This window comes from Amblyomma mixtum, chromosome 7 (assembly GCF_055824585.1).
Source record: "Amblyomma mixtum isolate Tamu chromosome 7, ASM5582458v1, whole genome shotgun sequence".
NCBI classification, from domain to species: domain Eukaryota; kingdom Metazoa; phylum Arthropoda; class Arachnida; order Ixodida; family Ixodidae; genus Amblyomma; species Amblyomma mixtum.
In genome coordinates, this window is record NC_143018.1 from 140,902,355 (window position 1) to 140,923,693 (window position 21,339).

Below are 21,339 nucleotides of genomic sequence, written 5' to 3' on the forward strand. Positions count from 1 at the left end.
GCAACGTACACGTTTCTTCTGCCTGTCAAGACTGATCTTTCCTCTACAACTGCTGTTGTTGAGATAGCCAGACTAACCTTCTGCTTATACGTCCCATTACTGCTAAAATTGGCTGTTGCAGCCAGTGCAATATTCCAGTGAAGTGTAATGGTAGCTGTACAGAAGGATAGCTCCAGCCAACGGTTTGTTAGCAGATGTTTTGCTCTTTAAAATTGCAAGTGAACGCTCATCGTTCTCGCCAAAACCATTCGTGGGCGACAAAAGCAACACGCTGTTCCTTACGGCATTGAAACTGAATAAAAATTTTGATATTTGCTTTTACTCCTTCACAGGTTACGTTTTCCAGCTTCTGGGAGATGTAATTGAAAGATGCAGGGAATCCTCGCACAAGGAGAGTCTTCACCTCATCACCCGAGAACCACAGCGGAACATGACCGATGATTACCAGCAGCCTTCAATGGAAATCCTCATCCATGAACATCGATCAAGATTTGCAGCGGATTTTTCACAGAACTGACTTCACTCTTCTTGAACTGTGGTGCACCTTCGGTGAAGAGCGAAAAAAAACCATGAGCAAGAGCAGCGGCCAAGCCAGTTGACGAACTTGTATCCCAGCCATTAGGTCATTGCTCAGGCCCATGCTCAGTTTTCTTTGATAGATTCCTACAAAAGGAAAATTGTGGCCTATGAGGCGCACCCCACAATTGTCTTTGGCATGTAACAATCAATCTATAAACAAAACTGAGCATGGGCCTGAGCAATGACCTAATGGCTGGGATACAAGTTCGTCAACTGGCTTGGGCGCTGCTCTCGCTCATGGTTTTTTTTCGCTCTTCACCGAAGGTCTATGCCAAAGAAAAAATGTGGGCTGTGAGGCGTACCTACCTGTACATGTGTTATAGTGTAAATAAACCACTTGTATATTGTACCCCTCTCGCCCATATCCTTTCAGCCTGTCCCCTCATCTCTTTCATTTCATTTCTGCAGTCTGCCTGCTATCCTTTATTTCCGCTGCCCCAGCGCAGGTGCTTACCGTACCGATGGCAGATGCCGGGGCTAGCACAAATCTGTTCCTTCCTTTTATTATTATTTGTAAATAAACAACTGCTACTACTACTACTACTACTACTATGCGGCTTGCTATAGTATCAAGCTTTCGAATGATTCCGATCATCAGGAGTTCTTCATGAACCTCATGAATCACGAGCCTCATGAAGTGCACTCTATACTGTGATGAAAGCAGAGAGCCGCACTCCTGACTACGATGCAGGGCCTGTTAGAATAAACAAAAAGTGTAGTGACAAAACAGTCGAGATGGGTACATACTCCCAAAATACAACTAAAATATCTTATTTGCGATGGGAGCACTTGAAAAGGCTTTAGGCTCCAGTTTTACACTTGCTCGGGTTACACCCTGCCACTTAGTCATGCTGTGCACAAACAAGATGCACTTACGTGAGAAGAGGGTTCGTCGTTCGTCATGCTGAATAAATAAATGAAAGAAGTTTATGTGTGGCAGTCAATGAAGAAAAACACGTTTCCTGAACTTTTGCACCCATCATGTAGTGCTGCAGTTCACTAGACAGCAGAAGCATTTTGTAGGGGTGTATGAATACCGAAATTTTCAAACACAAATCGAATATGGATATCAAGAAAAAAATACCTTCGAGTATCGAATCAAATATCTGTCCAGTGTGAGAAAAATTTCAGGAAAACGAAAACAGACAAACATTTTTGCCCTATATTTCTCAAGACAGCTTATGGGCTTTGCAACCGAAATAAATAAAACTAGAGTAACTAAGCACACTACTATCGCGGTGGGCGTGGCACTATTTTTTTTGAATAGTTTCATACATATCCCTCCATCCCTGCCGCCGCGGTGGCTCAGCGGTTATGGTGCTCGGCTGCTGACCCGAAAGACGCGGGTTCGATCCCGGCCGCGGCAGCTGGAATTTCTTTGGAGGAGAAATTCTAGAGGCCCGTGTACTGTGCGATGTCAGTGCACGTTAAAGAACCCCAGGTGGTCGAAATTTCTGGAGCCCTCCACTACGGCGTCTCTCATAGCCTTAGTCGCTTTGGGACGTTAAACCCCATAAACTAAACTAAACTAAACCCTCCATCCCTATCCTTTCTTACTATAGCTCCTCTCTTTCTTTCCGCCTTATTCTCTCTCCCTAGCCCTTTTTTCTGCTAGCCGGAGCTCAGGTGCTTCAGGTATGAATGGCACATGCCCTGGCTAGCAACATCTTTTTACTTCCGTTTCTGTATTTAACAACGCACTTATTAATAATCATTACAGAAATGTAAACTGCTTGCTTAGAGAGCATAACAGAATGCTACCTGTAATGTGATCTTGTGAAATGAGTAACAAAACGCAATCCATGAATTGACACGACATGACAACTGAAAATAACATTATGGATAATGAAGCCTCATTAGTTCAGACTTCAAGAGACCGGCCGATTATCCGAATGTCAGTAATCCTACCCCCTCCAGAAAAAAAAAGACCGAAATGCGGCAAACCCTTATAAGGAGACTCCATCGCACAAGCAGCGAAAAACCAGAGACGAAGCGTGCAGTTCCGGCGTGTTGAAAGAACGTAAACGAAACCGAGGCGCACGCATACTGGTGCCTGAACAGCGAGGCTGCTTCTGAAACGAAAAAGAAACAACCAGCGATGCACTACTAAGTGTGTGAAAACGGTGCGCAGCTGGGTTCCACGGCTGGCGAATGCGCGGTCGATAACCGCCTTCGTTGCCACGTGCTGATTGTGAAGCTTAGAAACCGAAACTACACGGCCAACCTATATTTTAACCTAGCTACAAGGGCCTATTCGGGGCATTAACTCTATGCACGCCTCCCATAACGGGTGCGTAAGAAATGCACAGGTTGCACTATGCAGGAGGCCATAATTTTACACGATCGCTTTCCCTGCTGGTGACACGTCGACCCAGTCCCTCCTTTGACTTTTTAAAAACCAGACGGCGGAGCTCAAGAGTTGCCAAGGCTAGGGCAGGCAACAGATTGAATGCCATGTGTGCAGGTGCTAGGTATGTGATACATTAGAAGGATAAAAAAATATATCGTGCGCATTTGCGTTGTGACTGTTCACAGCAGCCGGTCGGCCATTCTGTTCTCATCACTTGCGATATGTGGGAAAGCATACTTAAAAAGTTTCATACGGGGTCCAAGCCTATCAGCGCAAGAATGTGACCGGTCCCCGTGATAAACGACGATGAGGAGAGCGAAAAGGGCGTCTTTATGCTGTTGCCCTAAACTTTTACTCAATTTTCAGACATTTTGCCGTATTCATTAAGGTTGTGAAATTAAGCGTGGTGTTAAATCCCTGCCGAATACTGAGAAAGTGTTAATTAATGGAAATTTCTCGCATATACATTTCTCGAATCGAAAATGGACCAAGTAACAATTATTATCGATTCGTATTCGCACACCCCTAGTAGTTTGGATTCAGTGATGCAACGGTATAGCAGATCATGCATGAATGCTTTGAATATACGGCACAAAAAAGGAAGAAAAAAAAAATGCCGTTTGCCATTTCTGGCTCCTCAGTCGTTCAACAAAGCATGCTGAAAACCGACGTAGGTCGCCGACGGAAACTGCTTCCGAATGCGTTCAACAACGCATGCAGGCAGCACGACTCTGTTTCCACGCCCGAGGCGTTTCCAGATCCACTTTGTGAAGAGGTGGTAAGCCACATACCGGTACTTTCTGTAAGCAGCAAAACCACCATTAGTGGGATACACGAATAGCAGTGCTGGAGGCGCGTCACCTGTGCAGTTCTCTTTCCATTCGGACGCCATACTCCTGCAACACATAGTACGCCGCCTTGAGGACGCCAGGATTTAGGCAGATGCTGGGAAAATATGCGTGCAGAGTGATACAGTCCTCATTACCCTTGGTAACAACTTCTGGTACCTCTCTGCAGCACACATTCTCCTCAGCGTTAGCGCTGGCCACGCACAATCCGCACGAGCACCTGCGGTCCCAGAGATCGTGCGTAACACTCTCAGCAGCCATTACAGAGAAGAGACAACGCAAGAAGAAACTTTACCACGCATGAAGGAAGTACAGAAACAGCAAATTAGTGCATCGAGCATGCTAAAGCACAAAATTCGAAGTACTATCAGCGGAAACACAGGCACAAAGAGAAAGTTAGTCACAGCATCATTACGCACCAGTCCATATTGGCGCCGCGATGAGGTGAAGGCGGAGGATCCGGGATGTCGTCTCTCATTGTTGCCTCTCTGTGCAAAGGTGTGTCTCCGTACGGGTCCATTTGTTGGGCCAGTCTTTCCAACCGGGCATGCACGGCAGAGTCCATTTCAGTGCGAGGACAATCACGAACTTTCGAACCCAACAACAAACAACAGTCAGTTGACAACTTCAGACCACAGCGCGGGAAAGACAGGACACAGTGACAGACATGGCCGGCGCTGGTCTTCCGTTGGAGATTTATTTCGTAGATCGAGGAGCAGAAACAGGGAGCCCGACAAAGGGCAAGACTGCACAGGGTGCTAGAAGCAGCAAAATATAGCTAAAAAAAAAAACATCAAAAGCGGCGGGAGAAACCACGCACGTGTTGACTTCTCAAAGGCCTGCCACGAAAAAAGAAAAAAAAACCTCGCCAAGGACAAGCGGCCTCAGACAACACGGAACGCATGGAGTGCGGAAAAACATCTGTGAGCACAGCGGAGCAAGGCAGCAAATGCAGGCGCGCCAAGCATTGCTCAGTGACGATGGAAAAGCGAGGGACGAATACAGGCCGGTAACAGGGGTCGAGCAGTTTTGTTGCACCCCCAACCAGGAAGGGCAGGGAATGGAGTGGCGAAGGTGAAAAAAAAAAGCTTCAAACAGAAAAAAAACAGCAACTGGAGAGAGGAAGGACAAATAAAAAAAATTGCAGCGAAACACCGCGAGGAGACCCAAAGAGCAAAACAGAGAGGGTGTTAGGAAACCCGCAGCGCCCCCCCCCTCCTTCCCGGAAAAGAATTCTATTGAAGGCGGGGCCATTACGTAGGCATGTGACGTACTCCACAGACACCACGCCTCCGGCTACATCGGAGAAGGAAGGGGTGATTTTTGCCTTGCCGAGCCTACTCGACGAGGAGCGGGAGAGAAAAATCTCGAGGAGGGAACGGAAGGAGAGCAGGCTCGCTCCAAGAGCGGTAGAGAGTTTTTGCGACCAGGGGGTGGTCACAGGCCCTTTAATAATGATTTCCTGCAGTATCAGTCGGGTTATTAAATTTTCAGACAGCCTTTCCATCTTGACAGCGCTCGAAAACTCGAGGGATACTCCTATGAGCCGTTCCCTTCAATTTTTTTTCCTCCATGTGTTACAGAAGTACGCTTTCACTGGGTCCCTGGGCACCGTGGCATTGTTTCTAATGAGAGGTTGATTTTTTTAGCAAAGTCTGCCCTTGATGGACCTATTGTCCCTTTCGTCCCAAATACTATTTACTTGACTCTAGCACGCTTTCAGCAATTCCAGCGTTTCCACACCTTGAGCCATGAGCCTCTCCTCGCTGCAGCGGATTTTCAACACCTGACATTTCCTTGGAGTGTGCGGATGTGCAGTTCGAGGCAATGTGAGGTGTCCATGACCCTTTTGCGCTGCAGGATACTGCGGCTAAATCTTTATGTCGATCGGGGCTTTCTATAACCAACCTTTGCGAGTCTTGTGGTGAAATTGAGTCCTTATTTATGCCGATCGGGGCTTTCTATAACCAACCTTTGTGAGTCTTGTGGTGAAATTGAGTCCTTATTTATGCCGATCGGGGCTTTCTATAACCAGCCTTTGTGAGTGTTGTGGCGAAATTGAGTCTATAGAACACTTTTTCCTCTCCTGCCGGCGGTTCGCTACTCTCTGTAAAATTTACTTGCAGATTCCCCTCGCTCGATTTCGGCTTCCTCTATCTATTCCGTTTCTCCTATGCTTCGGGGCGAGAGCCAAGGGATATGCCCTGAAACCAGTGTGCGATTATACTCCCAATTATATGTCAACTGGTAGATTCCTCTGCTAGAATGTGAATTCACTACTTTTCCTTTTCCGTATTTTTTGTTTTGTACAAAGTCTAGCTCTACGTTCCAAAATTGGTTTAATTTATTGGGGTTTAACATCCCAAAGCGACTCAGGCTATGAGGGACGCCTAGTAAAGCACTCCGGAAATTTCGACCACCTGGGGTTTTTTACCGTGCACTGACATCTCACAGCACACGGGCCTCTAGAATTTCGCCTCCAAAGAAATTCAGCCGCCATGGCTGGGATCGAACCCGTGTCTTTCGGGTCAGCAGCCGAGCACCATAACCACTGAGCCACCGCGGCAAGGCCTACGTCCCAAAATTATCCAAATACTCCATTCCTTGTACATGAGTGCGTTTGTATCCACTATGCACCCTGGCCAATCCCCCGCCATGGGTATGTGCCATTAAAGCCCGAGGACGTCATCATCACCAAAGGTACGAGAACGAAGCGCGGCACGGGCGCGTGACTACACGAACGCGAAATGGGACAGTAAGTTGGCGGTTTACCGGAGAATCCTGAGTTCGTGTCTTTCGGTGCCATCCCACACTGTAACATTTATTATGGTGGCAGCAATGGGATCATGCTGCTCACCCGCTCCCAGAGCCAAGCACACGACGTGGCACACAACTAGAGTCTTCACCAGCCGATGGAGCCGACGACGCAGCGGCCGGTGCCGCTAAGCCTATAGGCGCTCGCAGGAGGCTTGGTCCTCCCCAGCAGCTGGACGCCGTTGCTGAGCACCTTTGGAGGTGGAAGCTCTCCGTCGCGACGTCCGTTGCCTGGTGCCAGCCAACCTAACACAGTGGGTCAGGTGCCTTTCTCTAAGCATTCTGTCGAGATCCCTTTGGCTTAAGAGCGAATATAATGGGCACGAATGTTGCAAAAGAAAGCCCTTGCATTTTATTTACTTTTCAAGTTACCAGAATACAAAGGCAGGCACATGTATCAGGTACACAAAAGGAACAAAAACAGCACAAATGCCATAAAATTGTGAGAATAGCCTTGATGCACATGTGACTTCGTAGGAATGAACGAAAAAAAAGTGGCGACTATATTCTAAACCTTATGACTGCCTCTGTTACACAATGTATGACCAACTGTCAAAGGCATCTGGTATAACAGGTGACCAAGATATTGAGTACAGACTTTTTGTGCATTCGCACGAACATGAACTCCCAACATACACAGTGCAGGCAATGCGAGTCAAACTTGTGCATTAGGAACCCTCGCAAGCCATGCCAGAGACCTGCACGAAACTCACAGACATCGCCAATGCAAAATGCATCGTAACACAACGAGCCCAGTGACAGCAGCCCCTAGGGCCTTTGTGTTGGAGTGCTCATTCTTCCATGGCGCCTCCATCTCAAAAGCAATCAACTGTACCCACACGATGTGAAGCCTGCTTTTGCGCAGTGCACTGTCTGGCTTGGCACAACTACGAAATGCAGCTTTACATCGCACTGCACTTCCTCTGGCAAAAACGCAGTGGACAGAAGTGTCACTCTATAAAACATTGCGCGTTACATTTACGCACATTTTCCAAAACTACAAATAACATGCCTATGCTCTACAACAGACGGATCACAGAATGTACGAGACACTATGGTCTATGAGGCGAACACAAATCCACATCCAATGTGCGCTTACTTGTACTAGCTGGATGTGTGATGTGTACAGTGCTGCGTTCAAATGAGCTGTTAGTTTGCACCTGTGTTGCCCTCTGCAGTTCTCAGGGTCACCCAGTGGGCACTGAAATGCCTTTGGATGTCCTATGGATGTCCCATGGACGTCCGCAGGACATCCATTAGAGTTTTGGCGTCCGCTGGGCAGTTACCCCATGAAGACATCCAAAGTGACCTTCCGTCTCTGCTCCTGAAGCAAAGCCCCACACTCTTGTGAACCTAGCAAAATGAGGGCGAATAAGAAGCTGCTCTAACCTTTATAGTGCCATCCAGGTAAGAATATACTACTACTTTTAGCAGCAGCACTTGAGGGGCTTGATTTCATGTTGTCAAGCTATGAACACAAAATAAAAAGCCACACTAGTTGCCTTTTCCGACTGATATGAGCTGCTACTTAAAACAGCATTGCATGTTTTCACCTGCTCAAAACACTTGGCACTGCTTCTATTGCACATTCTCATCAAGTCACAAAGTTGAAAGCGCTCTAGTACTTTCCACTAAGCTCAGCAAAGACTCTCAAAAGTGCAAAACACAAGAAAAGCAGAAAGCATGTGTACAAACACACACCATTAGATAATAATTGCACTGACCCGCTGCATCTATGCTGCAGATCACTAGGTGGTCTACAACAAAAATACTAAATCAAAAAGTTCACTGTAAAAAATAATTCACAACCATCACACAGACAGGCCTGCACGCTTCACAAGCTGAACTTCTTTTTCTATATAAGCTGCGCAATATACAACACTTGTGCTGTGCAAGGCACGACACAGTCTGGCATGCAAAACAGTCCACAATAAAAGAAGTTTGTAATAGAAAAAACAGTGCTAGTGACAGGACACACACAAAGGAGGAGACAGAGAAGGACGCTGTTCATTGCAAAGTGTGACCAAGGTGTCTAAATCAGTGACTGCAGTGTTTGTTTCTCCTATTAAACCTGATCGGAAGAAACCACTTCAGACTCCTGACTAGTATAACGATTAACGAAGCATGATCAAGTTCTCCAGAGCAAGAAAAAAAACGGAGGCCCCACGGCTCCATTTGAAGCTGTGACGATTGCACTCACAATCCCGCACATCTTTTCAAAGACCCATAGTGAAAGCTTGATACAACAAGCATCATATAATGAATCAGCAGCAATATTCACCAACACATGACCACTGAAGGCTCAAGACACATTCCCTTTTATGCTAGAGATACCTGTACAAACTAAGGACGGCGTCTGAAAACTTATCAGGAATGTGCACCTTTTTTTTAGTTTGAGATGATAAAAATGTGACCTGAATGGAGTTCTAGTATAATCAAGAAAAAAGTGATATATAATCCAAAGCTGTAACCATCAGGAGTACCGTTATGAGGGCCTTGTTTTTTCCACTCAGGAAGCACTGAAAGCACACCAAAGCATGAAAATGCGCTCAGAATCAGTATTAACACTCCGACCACGGAGGCATCACAGAAGGTTGTTCAGTACTGCCTCACCATCAATGAGTCTGGCCTGTTATGTTGCAGCTATTACTCAGTTTGTTGCCAATGGCAACTAATACACGACAGTGCTATGTGAACAGCCTACTTTGCTAGTGCAGTGTGTGTCAAAAGAAAACTGACATATTACTTACTGATATGTACAGCACCACAACACAGGTTTATCATAATGTTTTAAAGTGATATCAGCTTCAAAATGACATTGCGCACTTTTTCATGCTTTTCTAAGCGCTCACCAGCTGTGAACAAATGGTGATCTTTACAGGTATGTACTGCGAAATGAGAAAATGTCTAAAGAAGTGTTGTTTACATCTGTTTCCATGGGCCACTCTTTCAAGTGGCATCCAAACGTGGGGGTAACTAAGGCACACACATACTATGGTGTTTTAAATATACACTGGCTCCAAAATGACGCTCCACATTTCCACACTCCGTTTTAGGATGTATAAATGTGCAGCCCAGTGTGATTTGAAGGTTATCACGTTCATTCCGCTTGAAACAATCCGAGAAATTTCTCCTAGTGTGACGGTCACTTTGCCCACAACAAACATGAAGGTGGAAGATAGAGGAACCCTGCACCTATCTGAGGTCATGTTGTCGTTGCAGCGCTCTTGCAAAAATAAACCATGCCAGAGCAGTATAATCCGAGTAAGTAAAGCTTGAAGTAATCACTCTCAAATTGTGCTGGACTGTACAGGTGCCGTCAGAAGTAAATGGACGGCAATATTAACAAAAATATTTAATCATTGCCCCCCCCCCCCCCCCCCCCCCCCAGTTTATGCATCTCTGAATACATATGTGCAGCCTAATTGTGATTGTGCGAATTGCACTGTGCACCAATAAACAGGACCATTATGCTTTAGATTTAAAGAAATTAAGTTTTTTTGACAAAGTCGCCTTCTATTTACTTTCGACAGCAAGTGTACATGGACACTGTCAACAGAGGGAAGAACGACCTCATAGTGGCATTGCAAAATCAGAAAACTACACATAAAACGTGCACTGCTGTGGCCATCGTTACTCCCAAACAACAACAGAAGCATCAGCACATGCTGCTTGAGTCACAGATCGGTGTTGGTATATGTGTTACGGATTCTTTGGCAATGACCACTGAACCTTCCTTGGACGTCCCATGCACATCCCATACACGTCCCATACACGTCCACAGGATCTCCAAGGAAGTTTCAGTGCCCAATGGGCGGGAACAACACTGCCTGCCTGAGGACTGGACAAGAAGACTACAGCTCACTGTGCGCTGGCGGCACCTTGTGAACACGGTCTGCGTAACGCATGACCAGACGGTAGAAGTTGACGAGGCGTTCGTAGTTGGGCCGCGAGATCCGCTCGTTGTCCCCGTGGAAGCGCCGGAAGGCCTCCTGTGGTGTCAGCAGCACTGGCGAGAAGCGGTACACATTGCGGCTCAGGTCCAGATAGTGCCGTGTGTCGGTGTTGCCGATCGACATGGCTGCATGGAAAGAGCTCATCACACCTACAGATTCCAATCCCGGGTGCACAAGGAAAAAGAAACTTGCACTTGAACAGCAGAACAACAAAAACAATACACCATTTTGAAAAAAAATTTATCACAGTGTCCCTTTCAGAAGAAATGTCATCTATAAATTTACCTCTAAGCATAACCTAATCGACCTTCTCAACGAAAAATAATTTTTCCTGCACCCTATGTCAGCTTCCAAGCCCTGCAAACCGACCAGCCTGTTCTACATCCACAGTTGTAGTCTGTTTTTGTTCATATTTCTGCCACACTCTGCCATGACCTGATTATTTGAATTTGTTACTATTGTGTTTTTTCGTCTTGTTCTACTTTTTTTTTCTAATCTATATTTTCTATATTCTCCTGTATTTCTATATTCCATCTATATGTATATTCACGTATGACTGCTGAACACCCCTCTAACACCTCCCCCCCCTTATGTAATGTCCCTAACGGGACCTTTAAGGGTTGATAAGTGATGGTGATGATGAGCATTCTTCAAGTACCTTAAAACGATGTGCATGCTACCAACAAAATTACTGCCACTTGAAGTTTTCTTTCTCTATGCTCCGCTTCTTCAAGCATCAAGGGAAGATAAAAACTAAGGCCCATGTGTTACCTTTACCTAAGAATGGCACCGATCCACAAATAGAATAACAACCAGAGATGCAATAAAACTTGTACGCAATCCTCGGTGGATTGTTTGAAGGCGCTAGAAGCCGAATGTTCATTACAATCCGAGGTTGACACACCAACTTCGTTACATCTGAGGTCGAGACACAAAAGTTCATTACATCCAAAGTGAAAATTGGAAAAAAATTAAAATTGGTTTCTGAGGAAAGGAAATGACATAGTAACTGTTCCACAAATCTCGGTGCACAGCCGAACCACACAGTAAGTGAAGGGATAAAGGAGGCAGTGAAAGAAGAAAGGAAGGAAGAGATGGCGTATTAGAGGCCTCCGGAATAATTTTGACCACCTGGGGATCTTTGACATCGCACAGCACACGGGCGCCTTTTGCGTTTCGCCTCTACTGAAACGCGGCCGCCGCGGCCGGGTTCGGACCCGGGCACTCCGGCTCAGTAGACGAACGCCTTAACCACTGAGCCATTGCAGCGGATCACTCAAGGTGACGTACTTAGGTTCATTATATTTGAGGTAACACACGAAAGTTTGCCATATCCGAGGTAACATATTAGGTTGATTAGATCAAAAGTAACAGATGAAAGTTCATTACATTCGAGGTTAACGCACAAAAAGAAGGAATAACTGTGAACTTGGATGAGACACTTAAGGACGAGAAGAAGACAGAACCGCTCGTCCTGTCTTCTTCTCGTTCTCAAGTCTCGTCCAAGTTCGCGGTTATTCTTCCTCTTCAACATGTCAGACCAACTGGCCCAAAGTTTCCCCTTGTTGAACCCATGAAAGTTTATAGCATGGCATACTTATGTTCGTTATATCCGAGGCTAACACTAAATTTTGTCATATTCGAGCTGGCATACTACGGTCAAGCATCACACCACGCGTCATGTGTGGCAGCGGCCACAATTTCCGCTTACAAAGACCCTCCCAATGACACTAAAAGAGACAAATATAGATACCATAAGAGTGGCATGCAAAGAACGCACCACCCACCATGCAGCAACAGATACACCACGACTAAGTTTTGGTTGCATTCTTTTAAAAAGCAAATGTGTAACAAAGATGCAGTGGAGCCAACAGGTGTGAAAAAAGGCCGCACTCCAACTGACCACTGAGAGTAGTTGTAGGCATGAAATGCATTGCAGGGCGGGCCGGCACGGCACATTTCAGGACAACCAACCAGTTTGCTGTAGAAACTGTTCTCTTCATTCAAACCAGGTGGCACCACTATCACCGGAGTTATCTCATCTCCGTACGTTGAATGATGTAACATAAAACCATAATGTCCCGCAAAATGCTTGCGTTTACTGCTCGCAAATGTACATTTCGTTTACTGCTCGCAAATGTACATTTCCTATTCTACAACCCTCCATTAGATCTTGAAGCGTCGTGCATCATGATCGTGTGCAACGTCTGGCACCGCTCATGTGCACGGATGGTTAGTTCTCGATAGCCGCAGTGATGTGGCTCTGCACTGAGTTCACGAGTTAGCTTGCAAGTCAGTTTTCAGGCGTCAGTGCAGGCATGAGCGTGCTTCGTGCCATGGCGAACCTATGAAAACTTCTTCTGCGAAGTCTCCCAACGAATATATGAGGAGAAACGCAGCAAGAAGTTATTTTTAGCTCATCCCTTTCATTTATTTGCTGCAGAGAAATTAAAAACCTAACAGCGGCATCTGGCGGTCCTTGCAGTGCCTGCATAAAAGGAATGAAAAACTTAAGTCTCTGCAAAACCGTCCTGTCACAGTAACTTATGTTCAGCGATGTTGCAGACGACAAACCGTCACGGCGCCTTGATGGCTCAGCACGGCACGGAGAGCGCATTGTACGGCGAGTGAGCGCATGGCACAAATTTTGCTCTCTGTTCCATTTTACCCTCAGGATAAATGTAGAACTCCGTGTTGTGCGAACAAGCCAGCTGCGACGCTATGAACAAGCTAGCTATGACAGATTACGACGCTTTTTATTATGACACAAACTGGGAATACGGACCCCAGTTAACTTTAACAGGCTCCCGGAGGCTGTGTCCAGGTATGACTGGCGCGGCAAGCGATTATCCAAACAGCCCAGCACAAACCTGAATTCTATGCCGCAGAGTGATCCATGTACGTTGACGTGTGTGCAACTGTAGGCACGATGACAAACGTACTGCCATGTCTCGATGCCAGTCAGGCCGCGTAGTTTCGGTTTCACTTTTGAGAGCTTCACACAAGCCTGTATCAGCCAGCTAACTGAGCCGCCTGTTGGCATGCGCCACATGGTTCTTTCTCTTCGGTTCTTTGCACATTTCGAGTGTAACGACCAACTTCAAAATCGAAATTGTTTTCACGATCCTTTGGGTGTTTACTTCGCATGTCTCAGGATTTCGATATTGCTGTTTTCATAAATTATGACAATTTGCACGAAACTCGGCCCATCCCTACAGAAAACTAACCGCTAGTATTCTGCACTGGAAAAGTAATAAGCGGTCTTTCTCAAGTCCTGGAATATACAGTTTAGGCGGAAAAATATATCATTTCTGGGGAAACAAAAAAATCACTTGTCACAGGGTTAAAGCTGTGCCGGCTACAATAAAATAATTACTTTGGACCAAACCAGGCTTAAGTAATGGTTGTGAGCTGCATAATTAACCCTTTCAGGTGCTTTGTACACAATTGTGTAAACGGCAAACTTACAGCTTTTTCTGAGAGACTAGAGCACCTAACAGTGATTTCATTGTTTCAGCCGAATTGAGCACCCTTCTTGTTGCAAATAAGTTGCTTTTTTTGTGCCATGTGGCGAATGCAGTAAGTAATATTTCACATAAGAGTGAGCTAGGTAGCACTTTGTCCACCATTTTTGTGCAGACAGATTTTGCCGTGAGTGAAAACATCGATTGCTTTTTGCTCAATTTCGAGCGTGATGTGCATCTTCAAAGCACAAAGTGATTCCACAATCCCTAGAGTGTTTACCTGACACATGAGAACATTTCGATGGTACTATTTCTAACAAATCTGACACTTTGTACATAATTCTCCACATCGTTGTAAGAACTGACCTGCTGGTCTTTTATGTTCGAAAACTAACAATTTCTCTTTCTTGAGGCCGGAACATACTACTTAGGAGAAGAAATAATTGATTGTAGTAAAAACAAAAATGGTGCCTGAAAGGGTTAAGCCAACCTGAAGGCATACACTGCTATTGCATCGTCACGCACCAGGCACAGGCAGGGCATTGGGGAACAGCCGGCGGACACTGCAGGCGATGGCCCTGAAGCCAAAGTCCTCCTCCGAGTGTGGGGACACCGGGTGGGCTTCCATCGCGTACAGGACCTCCAGGCTGACGTTGGGCACGCCACTCAGCAGCTGCCGATCACGCTCCAGAACCTGCACCAGGAAACAAATAACATGCACCAGTAACATGTGCTCTCCACTTTCATCAAGCTGAAGAAGGGACTGCAATTCGGAAAAAACTCAGGGGGCACTTTGACGATCTAAAGCGCGCGAGGCAAAAGCCTTAGCACGCAACTTTCGCTGCACAGCCGGTAGGCACACACAAGGCGGCTATGGGGCGACTTGGATTGGCTAGTCATGATTTGTTATTGACTAACTAGAGATGACCGGTTAATGACTAGTTAGTCATGATTTGTTATTGGCTAACTAATCATGACTGGTTAATGACTAACTAGTCATGATTTGTTATTAACAAGTCATGACTGGTTAATGACTAGTCAGGATTTGTTATTGACTAACTAGTCATGACTAGTTAGTCTGATTTGTTATTGGCTAACTATTCATGACTGGTTAATGACTAGTTAGTCATGCCTAGTTTGTCATGACTAACTAGTCATTTGTTATTGACTAACTAGACATGACTGGTTAATGACTAGTTAGTCATGCATATAGTTAGTCATGACTAACTAGTCGATTTGTTATTGACTAACTAGCCATGATTTGTTAATGACTAGTTAGTCATGCATAGTTAGTCATGACTAACTAGTCATGATTTGTTATTGACTAGCTAGTCATGACTGGTTAATGACTAGTCAGGATTTGTTATTGACTAACTAGTCATGACTGCTTAATGAATAGTCAGGATTTGTTATTGGCTAACTAGTCATGACTGGTTAATGACTAGTTAGTCAGGATTTGTTATTGACTATCTAGTAATGACTGGTTAATGACCAGTTAGTCATGACTTGTGACAAGTAATGACTAGTTACAACTTTCACTTCAGAAGGAAAGGACGGAGGGACAGACAGTCACGGCCCCGAGTATGAGCGCTTGAAGGCTTTCACCTTAAAAAAAGAAGCCCTTGCTGGATCATGCATACCCCCATGCTACTTAACTGCTTCAGCAAAACAACGCAGTCACAGTGGCTACTTAATTCCCCTTGTTCAAGTTCCATCAAAAAATGTGAATGAGATTTGCAGTGCATTTAGCAAAAGTCCTGAACATTTTGTGCCTCACAAAAGGAAATGTAAACTATACAAGGGGTGTTTCGCCTAAAACTTTCTGCAAATTTTAAACATAGGCTTTTTTGATTTAGAAGAGCGCTTTCTTCCACATAACATTGTCAGCAATGTAGCACATGAAAACAGCGCTAAGACGTGCTATTAGTAGGCTGGTTAATTAACCTTGAGTGCTGAACTTTTGAACTGGTACTGTTTAGCCTCCTTGTTTACTGACTGGCATATAGCTCACTGTACATAAAATGCATATCAATTTTAGAATTTCAAAAAGTCGATTACCATAGGCAACAAACTTTCGTGAAGCTTGCAGGCAAAGCAGTCCCTCCAGTGCACATAACTAGTTGAGACAGCCAAAATTTTCAGGGCTATTTAAAGGAAAATGATAGGCGTAACTTAAGAGATCGGAAGAGGGCGGAGTGGGTGAGGGAAGAAACGCGCATTAATGACACCATAGTTGAAATCGAGGGGAAGAAGTGGGCTTGGGCAAGGCGTGTAATGCGTAGGCAAGATAACCATTGGTCCTTAAGGGTAAAGTGCTTTTCTTAGAAAGCCTTTGATTTGTTACCACATCATTCTTGCAGCGCGTTCCCGTCCCCATCAGTGACCAAAAAAAAAAAAAAAAAGCCAGTCAGCACTCACCTCGGCCACTGACTGTGAGGGATGCACTCGGTGGTTGACGTACGCGTGTGCCTCTGCCGGAACCACGTTGTCCTGCGGAGGGCACAAACGACACGGTCACACACAACGCCCAAAGCAAGTCATGGCCAATTGGCAACGATAAGTATTGCCTTTAAACGGTCTCTAAAAGGGGTTCTCACTAAAGCTGTGTTAAAGGCCGAAAGTTGACACAGGTTCAACGCATCCTCTCGTTTCTACATGTAATGAAGTGTGTTCGAAAAATACACCAATTCGAAAATTCTTACAGCAGCGTTCAACCTTTTCTGCGCACAAGAAGTATCCGAAATGTTCGCTTCGAAATTATTCGAACAAAACTACTATATTCGCTTCAAATTCGTTTAGAATTAAAAAAAAAAACACTATTTGCACATGCCCAGTTGGCACTGCTCTGCTAACCACACCTTTTGAGGGGGCTTTTGCCACACCCACCCAGCCCCACCACGACAGGGCTGACAAGGCACAACGATGGTAGCTGCACGACATCGGAAGGCGTCTTAAAACAAACTTTTTTATTTATGGCTAGAATCTCATGAAATTTTGCACACAGATGCGTTTTTTTCTTCCGATTCCAAATGTGTAATCATGATTGAGCTGGTGGTCTTATATCTTATGAAGTCTAGAATGTAATTAGGTGATTTCTTACGTAGCTATAATGGACTTTCTCATTGCATTTTGTTGCTTTTACTTACATGAATTGATAGCCAGAGAATTCCCATGCCCAGTGACAGTCTTCGTTTTTCTCTAAAGGGATGTCATCGTGATATACTACATCGAGAGTAACAGGTCGCAGTATTTGACACTGCAACTCGTTAAGCCAATTGTAGATTGCTATTTATATGTGGCCTAAACAAAAAGTAAGAATGTCATCGGGTATGGGAATTTGCTGGCTATCAACTTGCGTAATTAAAAGCAACAAAATGCAATGAGAAAGTTCATTAAAGCTGTGCAAGAAATTGCCTAATTACACTTTAGAATTCAAGATAACTTTTGATCTGAGACCACAGCTCAATTATGACTACATTTTTTGAAATCAGAAGAGAAAAGCGCATCTGTGTGCCAAATTTCATGACATTCCAGCCATTAATAAAAAGGTCAGTTTTAAGACCCTCATCCCCCCTTAATCAACATAGCAAGACACGCAACATGGAGAAGAGTTAGTTTCAAAATGTTGTCGGAATGGGCTCGTCAACTTTCGTGCACGATTGTGGTTTCTCTCCTGCGTGTAGAAGTGCATTACTTGGCTCAGACATGTGTGACGACCCAATATAGCGATTGAGCAAGTTTACGCACTCTTCCGAGAAGGTGTTTAAGAGCCCCTTTAAAACCTTGCTACCATGGAAGGACTTCATGAAGGAACTGGCACTACTGCCGACAGTGCGTATGTACCCGCTCTGCACATATGCAGAGACTGTTTCCACTGCTTCTTCTATTCACTGCATTCATGATGGAAGCCAACAGACACCGAAATCAAGGAACATGGGAGATTTTTTTTTATTTGTGGTGTTCATCAATGAGACATTAATGGGATAATTATTTTCAAGATGACTGATTAGAAAGCCTCCACATTTCTGCCCCATAGGTGAGTACCAGTATGATTCAGCTGTTGTATACTTTTCTCTTGAGGGATATTGGTGAGGGATATTGTGGAGGCTAACAAAGAGTATTCAGCTTAAGTTAAGGACAACGCAGCGAGCTATGGAAAGAAAAATTATAGGTGTAGCGTTAAGAGATCGGAAGCAGGCGGAGTGGGTGAGGGAACAAACACGCGTTAATGACATCCTAGTTGAATTCAAGAGGAACAAGTGGACTTGGGCAGGGCATGTAATGCGAAGGCAAGATAACCGCTGGTCCTTCAGGGTAACAGAGTGGATTCCAAGAGAAGGCAAGCGTAGCAGGGGGCAGGAGAATGTTAGATGGGTGGATGAGATTAAGAAATTTGCAGGAATACGGTGGCCGCAACTGTCAAAGGACAGGGTTAATTGGAGAGACATGGGAGAGAGGCCTGTGCCCTGCAGTACGTGTAGTCAGGCTGACGATGGTGATGATGATGATGACGTTCATGCAATCCTTAAAAGGTACAGTCTTTGTCAAAAGTTTAGAGCCCAGGGGGTTTGCTTCTAAGCCTCGCAGTGGGACTCCTGTAACATTCGTGGTAGTCCTACCCATTGGAGGAGGCAGGACCAGGAATCTTCTCACCGTCAGCAAATTTGCAGCGCTGGACATGTATTACGAACCGGACAGTGTGCTTCAGAAGCAAACCCCCTGGGCTCCAAACTTTTGACAAAGGCTGTACACTTACTTTCTCTATTGGCTTGCCACCAGTTTGAGCAGTGCACAAATCTGCTCTTTCATTACCTGTTATGCCGACATAACTTGGTAGCCAGCAGAGTTTTATGCTTTGTCCTTGAGTTATGTTGTGTGTGATGTTGCCACATCATCTGCAGAGGCTATGCACCCGCTTTCTTAGTGGGACCGTAGTAGAGGGCATGATGATGATGGCCACCAGCGACCACAAGATCACCTAAGGGAAGAGAGGGTGAAGTACCTTGATGCCCCCCCCAATGCGAGTCACAGTGGTGGTGGTGCGGATCATGGGGTCCATCTGCTCGCTCCCAGACATGAACCTGCACAGGATGCAAGGAAGCGGGGGACCACTCTTCTGGAGCCACTATTACACATCATTCAGGAAAGCAATGAACAAGAAATAACACAACATTTTATGTCCCGAAGAATAGCTTGTACACGTGAAAATAACTTTAAAGAAACTAGAGTTATGGAACATCATCATCATCAGCAGCAGCCTGACTACACCCACTGCAGGGCAAAGGCCTCTCCCATGTCTCTCCAATTAACCCTGTCCCTCGCCAGTTGCGGCCACTGTATCCCCACAAACTACATAACCTCATCCGCCCACCCAACTTTCTGCCGCCCCCTGCTACGCTTGCCTTCCCTTGGAATCAGTCATCCTGCCTTCGCATTACATGCCCTGCCCAGGCCCACTACTTCCTCTTGATTTCAACTAGGATGTCATTGCAGAGAAGTAAAACAAAATGACTGCTGCGCAAAAGCACGTCGTCTTATTCTTAAAATCTATTTAACACCAACACTGTAAAACACAGAGATGTGCTATAGAAGAGAATAAATTCCTTGATAAATCCTAGCCGTACCAAAGATGCCCTTCTGTCCACATGACAGTCGATCACAGGTGATGAATTAGCTACCGCCTTCAACGAGTACTTTGTCTCCACCTCAGGCCCTACACGACATGCATTCAATGGACTTAATGAAATGCAGCACACTCGATAGTGCATTATTGTGTTGCCGGTAACCACAGTGGAAGTTCAAACAACATTTTTGTCCCCTGGGAACAGCAGAGGCTGAGATGATGATGGATTGCAGATAGCTCCGATAATGCATGTGCTTGAGATAATAAGCCCTATTCTAACACATTTAATTAATTTAGTATTCATAACAGGTGTTTTCCCTGAAAGACCAGAGGTGATATGTGAAGCAATAGGCACAGAGGACACGAGGCCCCTGAAGGGACCCTTTAACGCACACCGCATCGTACTCTCAAGGCGGAGCTCAAATGCTGCCCCAAGTTTCGGTTCCCTTTGCTGCTATCGATGCTGACCAGTTTCCAGGGGCACACAGCGCACCCTCCCTGAGTTAATTCTCCACATAAAAGCCTGCACCCTTAAAGGGAAGGTGCACAGGTTTTAGAAATCAATGAGTTTAAGATGGCCAAATGTGTGAAACTTGCAGGTAAAGCATGCGAAGTCTTTTTGGGCTAGCACATCAAAATAGTGAAGTAATCGCCTATTGAAATCTGGATGCCCTTGAAGCTTCTCCGCAGTGCACAACGCCAAGTGGGGGGACGCATGATGACGTCATGGAAGGTGTCTGTACATTTGCAAAGCACAAACCCCTGCTTTGAAAGAAAAAAAAAAAACGCCACTGAAGGCAAACCCTGCCAGGAGTTGTTTGGCAGCGTCTAACGAGTCAGGGCAGGGTGTGGCTGACGACAGCGGTAATTTGAAATCATACCTTCCGTGACGTCACGCTGAGTTTTCCTGCACTCCTCCGTGCATTGAGGAGAAGCGCAAAATTCAATCGTCGATTACATCACTATTTCAAATGCTAGTGCAAAAACACTTGGCATGCTTTACCTACAGCCTATATAGATTTGAATCCTTGAATAGCGCAAAATTCTCAAAAAAGTGGTTCAGGTGCCCTTTAAACCGTGTCTGCACACAGTGCCTGTGTATATAGTCCTAGGAGGGGGGCTGCTCCTGCTCACCAGCTGATGGCTGGCCCCAGCAGCCAGATGTTGGCCAGGGCCAGTCGGAAGCGGAAGGGCACCTGCAAAGGAGAAGAGAGACGGGTGCCCACGTGATGCAGGCATTCCTTGCATTTCCCAGCATGCCTTGCAACAACACTGGAATGCAACAGCACTAGAAGTCCATCCACGAAAAAGCAGGTGCCCCACCAGCCAGTCCTGCTCAACCCCAAAATGAAATTAATTCAAATAAATTCGATGCATTCGCCTACTGTGGCACTGTGCACGAGATTAACGGTCAAGACAAAGACAGCCTGCCAAACAGCTATCCGTGCAAAAAAAGGGCCCCTTACGAGAGCTCGGACACAGCAGCCTGGGCCTCACAAGCCCCACCGGTGAGACTGTGTTTGCCACAGACCTCTGCCAGGGCTTTGGCTCTTCGCTTGACCACTGCACCACTGTGCCATTGCGGGTATCAGGGCTCCCAATGATCTATGGAACAGAAGAAGTACTTGCCCTGGAGGGATCTCCAATGCTACGACCTCACTGCACTCGTAAGGGGAGATGCGCGTGAAAAAATGACGAATTTCAT

The 21,339-nt window shown here is 45.6% G+C and overlaps 2 protein-coding genes across 2 annotated transcripts in view; both read right to left on the bottom strand.

Annotated features, from left to right (window-relative positions):
• Positions 1 to 3,562: 3,562 nt before the first annotated feature.
• LOC149337725 (P2X purinoceptor 7-like) lies at positions 3,563 to 4,342 on the bottom strand. Its single transcript, XM_089554935.1, has 3 exons — positions 4,197 to 4,342; positions 3,791 to 3,997; positions 3,563 to 3,729 (listed from the first exon to the last, which is right to left on the bottom strand). Exons 1-3 carry the CDS (start codon positions 4,340 to 4,342, stop codon positions 3,567 to 3,569), a joined length of 516 nt encoding a protein of 171 aa, XP_089411061.1. The 3' UTR covers positions 3,563 to 3,566.
• Positions 4,343 to 9,978: 5,636 nt separating this feature from the next.
• The window catches only part of LOC149337726 (N-fatty-acyl-amino acid synthase/hydrolase PM20D1-like), a 35,114-nt gene continuing 23,753 nt past the window's right edge, over positions 9,979 to 21,339 (bottom strand). The window contains exons 7-11 of the mRNA XM_089553485.1: positions 20,769 to 20,830; positions 19,014 to 19,092; positions 16,430 to 16,501; positions 14,537 to 14,705; positions 9,979 to 10,672 (exon numbers count right to left, since the gene is read on the bottom strand). Coding sequence (XP_089409611.1) covers positions 10,446 to 10,672; positions 14,537 to 14,705; positions 16,430 to 16,501; positions 19,014 to 19,092; positions 20,769 to 20,830 — 609 coding nt within the window. The 3' untranslated portion in view covers positions 9,979 to 10,445. The remainder of the gene's footprint in view (positions 10,673 to 14,536; positions 14,706 to 16,429; positions 16,502 to 19,013; positions 19,093 to 20,768; positions 20,831 to 21,339) is intronic.

Bases quoted from the DNA above. Each gene is read 5' to 3' on its own strand.
- LOC149337725 (XM_089554935.1), bottom strand. From the start codon at position 4,342: ATGGACTCTGCCGTGCATGCCCGGTTGGAAAGACTGGCCCAACAAATG. The intron at 3,998-4,196 runs GTGCGTAATGAT...CTGGGACCGCAG, and splicing joins CGCGGCGCCAATATGGACTG to GTGCTCGTGCGGATTGTGCG. The intron at 3,730-3,790 runs GTGACGCGCCTC...TGCTGCTTACAG, and splicing joins ATGGAAAGAGAACTGCACAG to AAAGTACCGGTATGTGGCTT.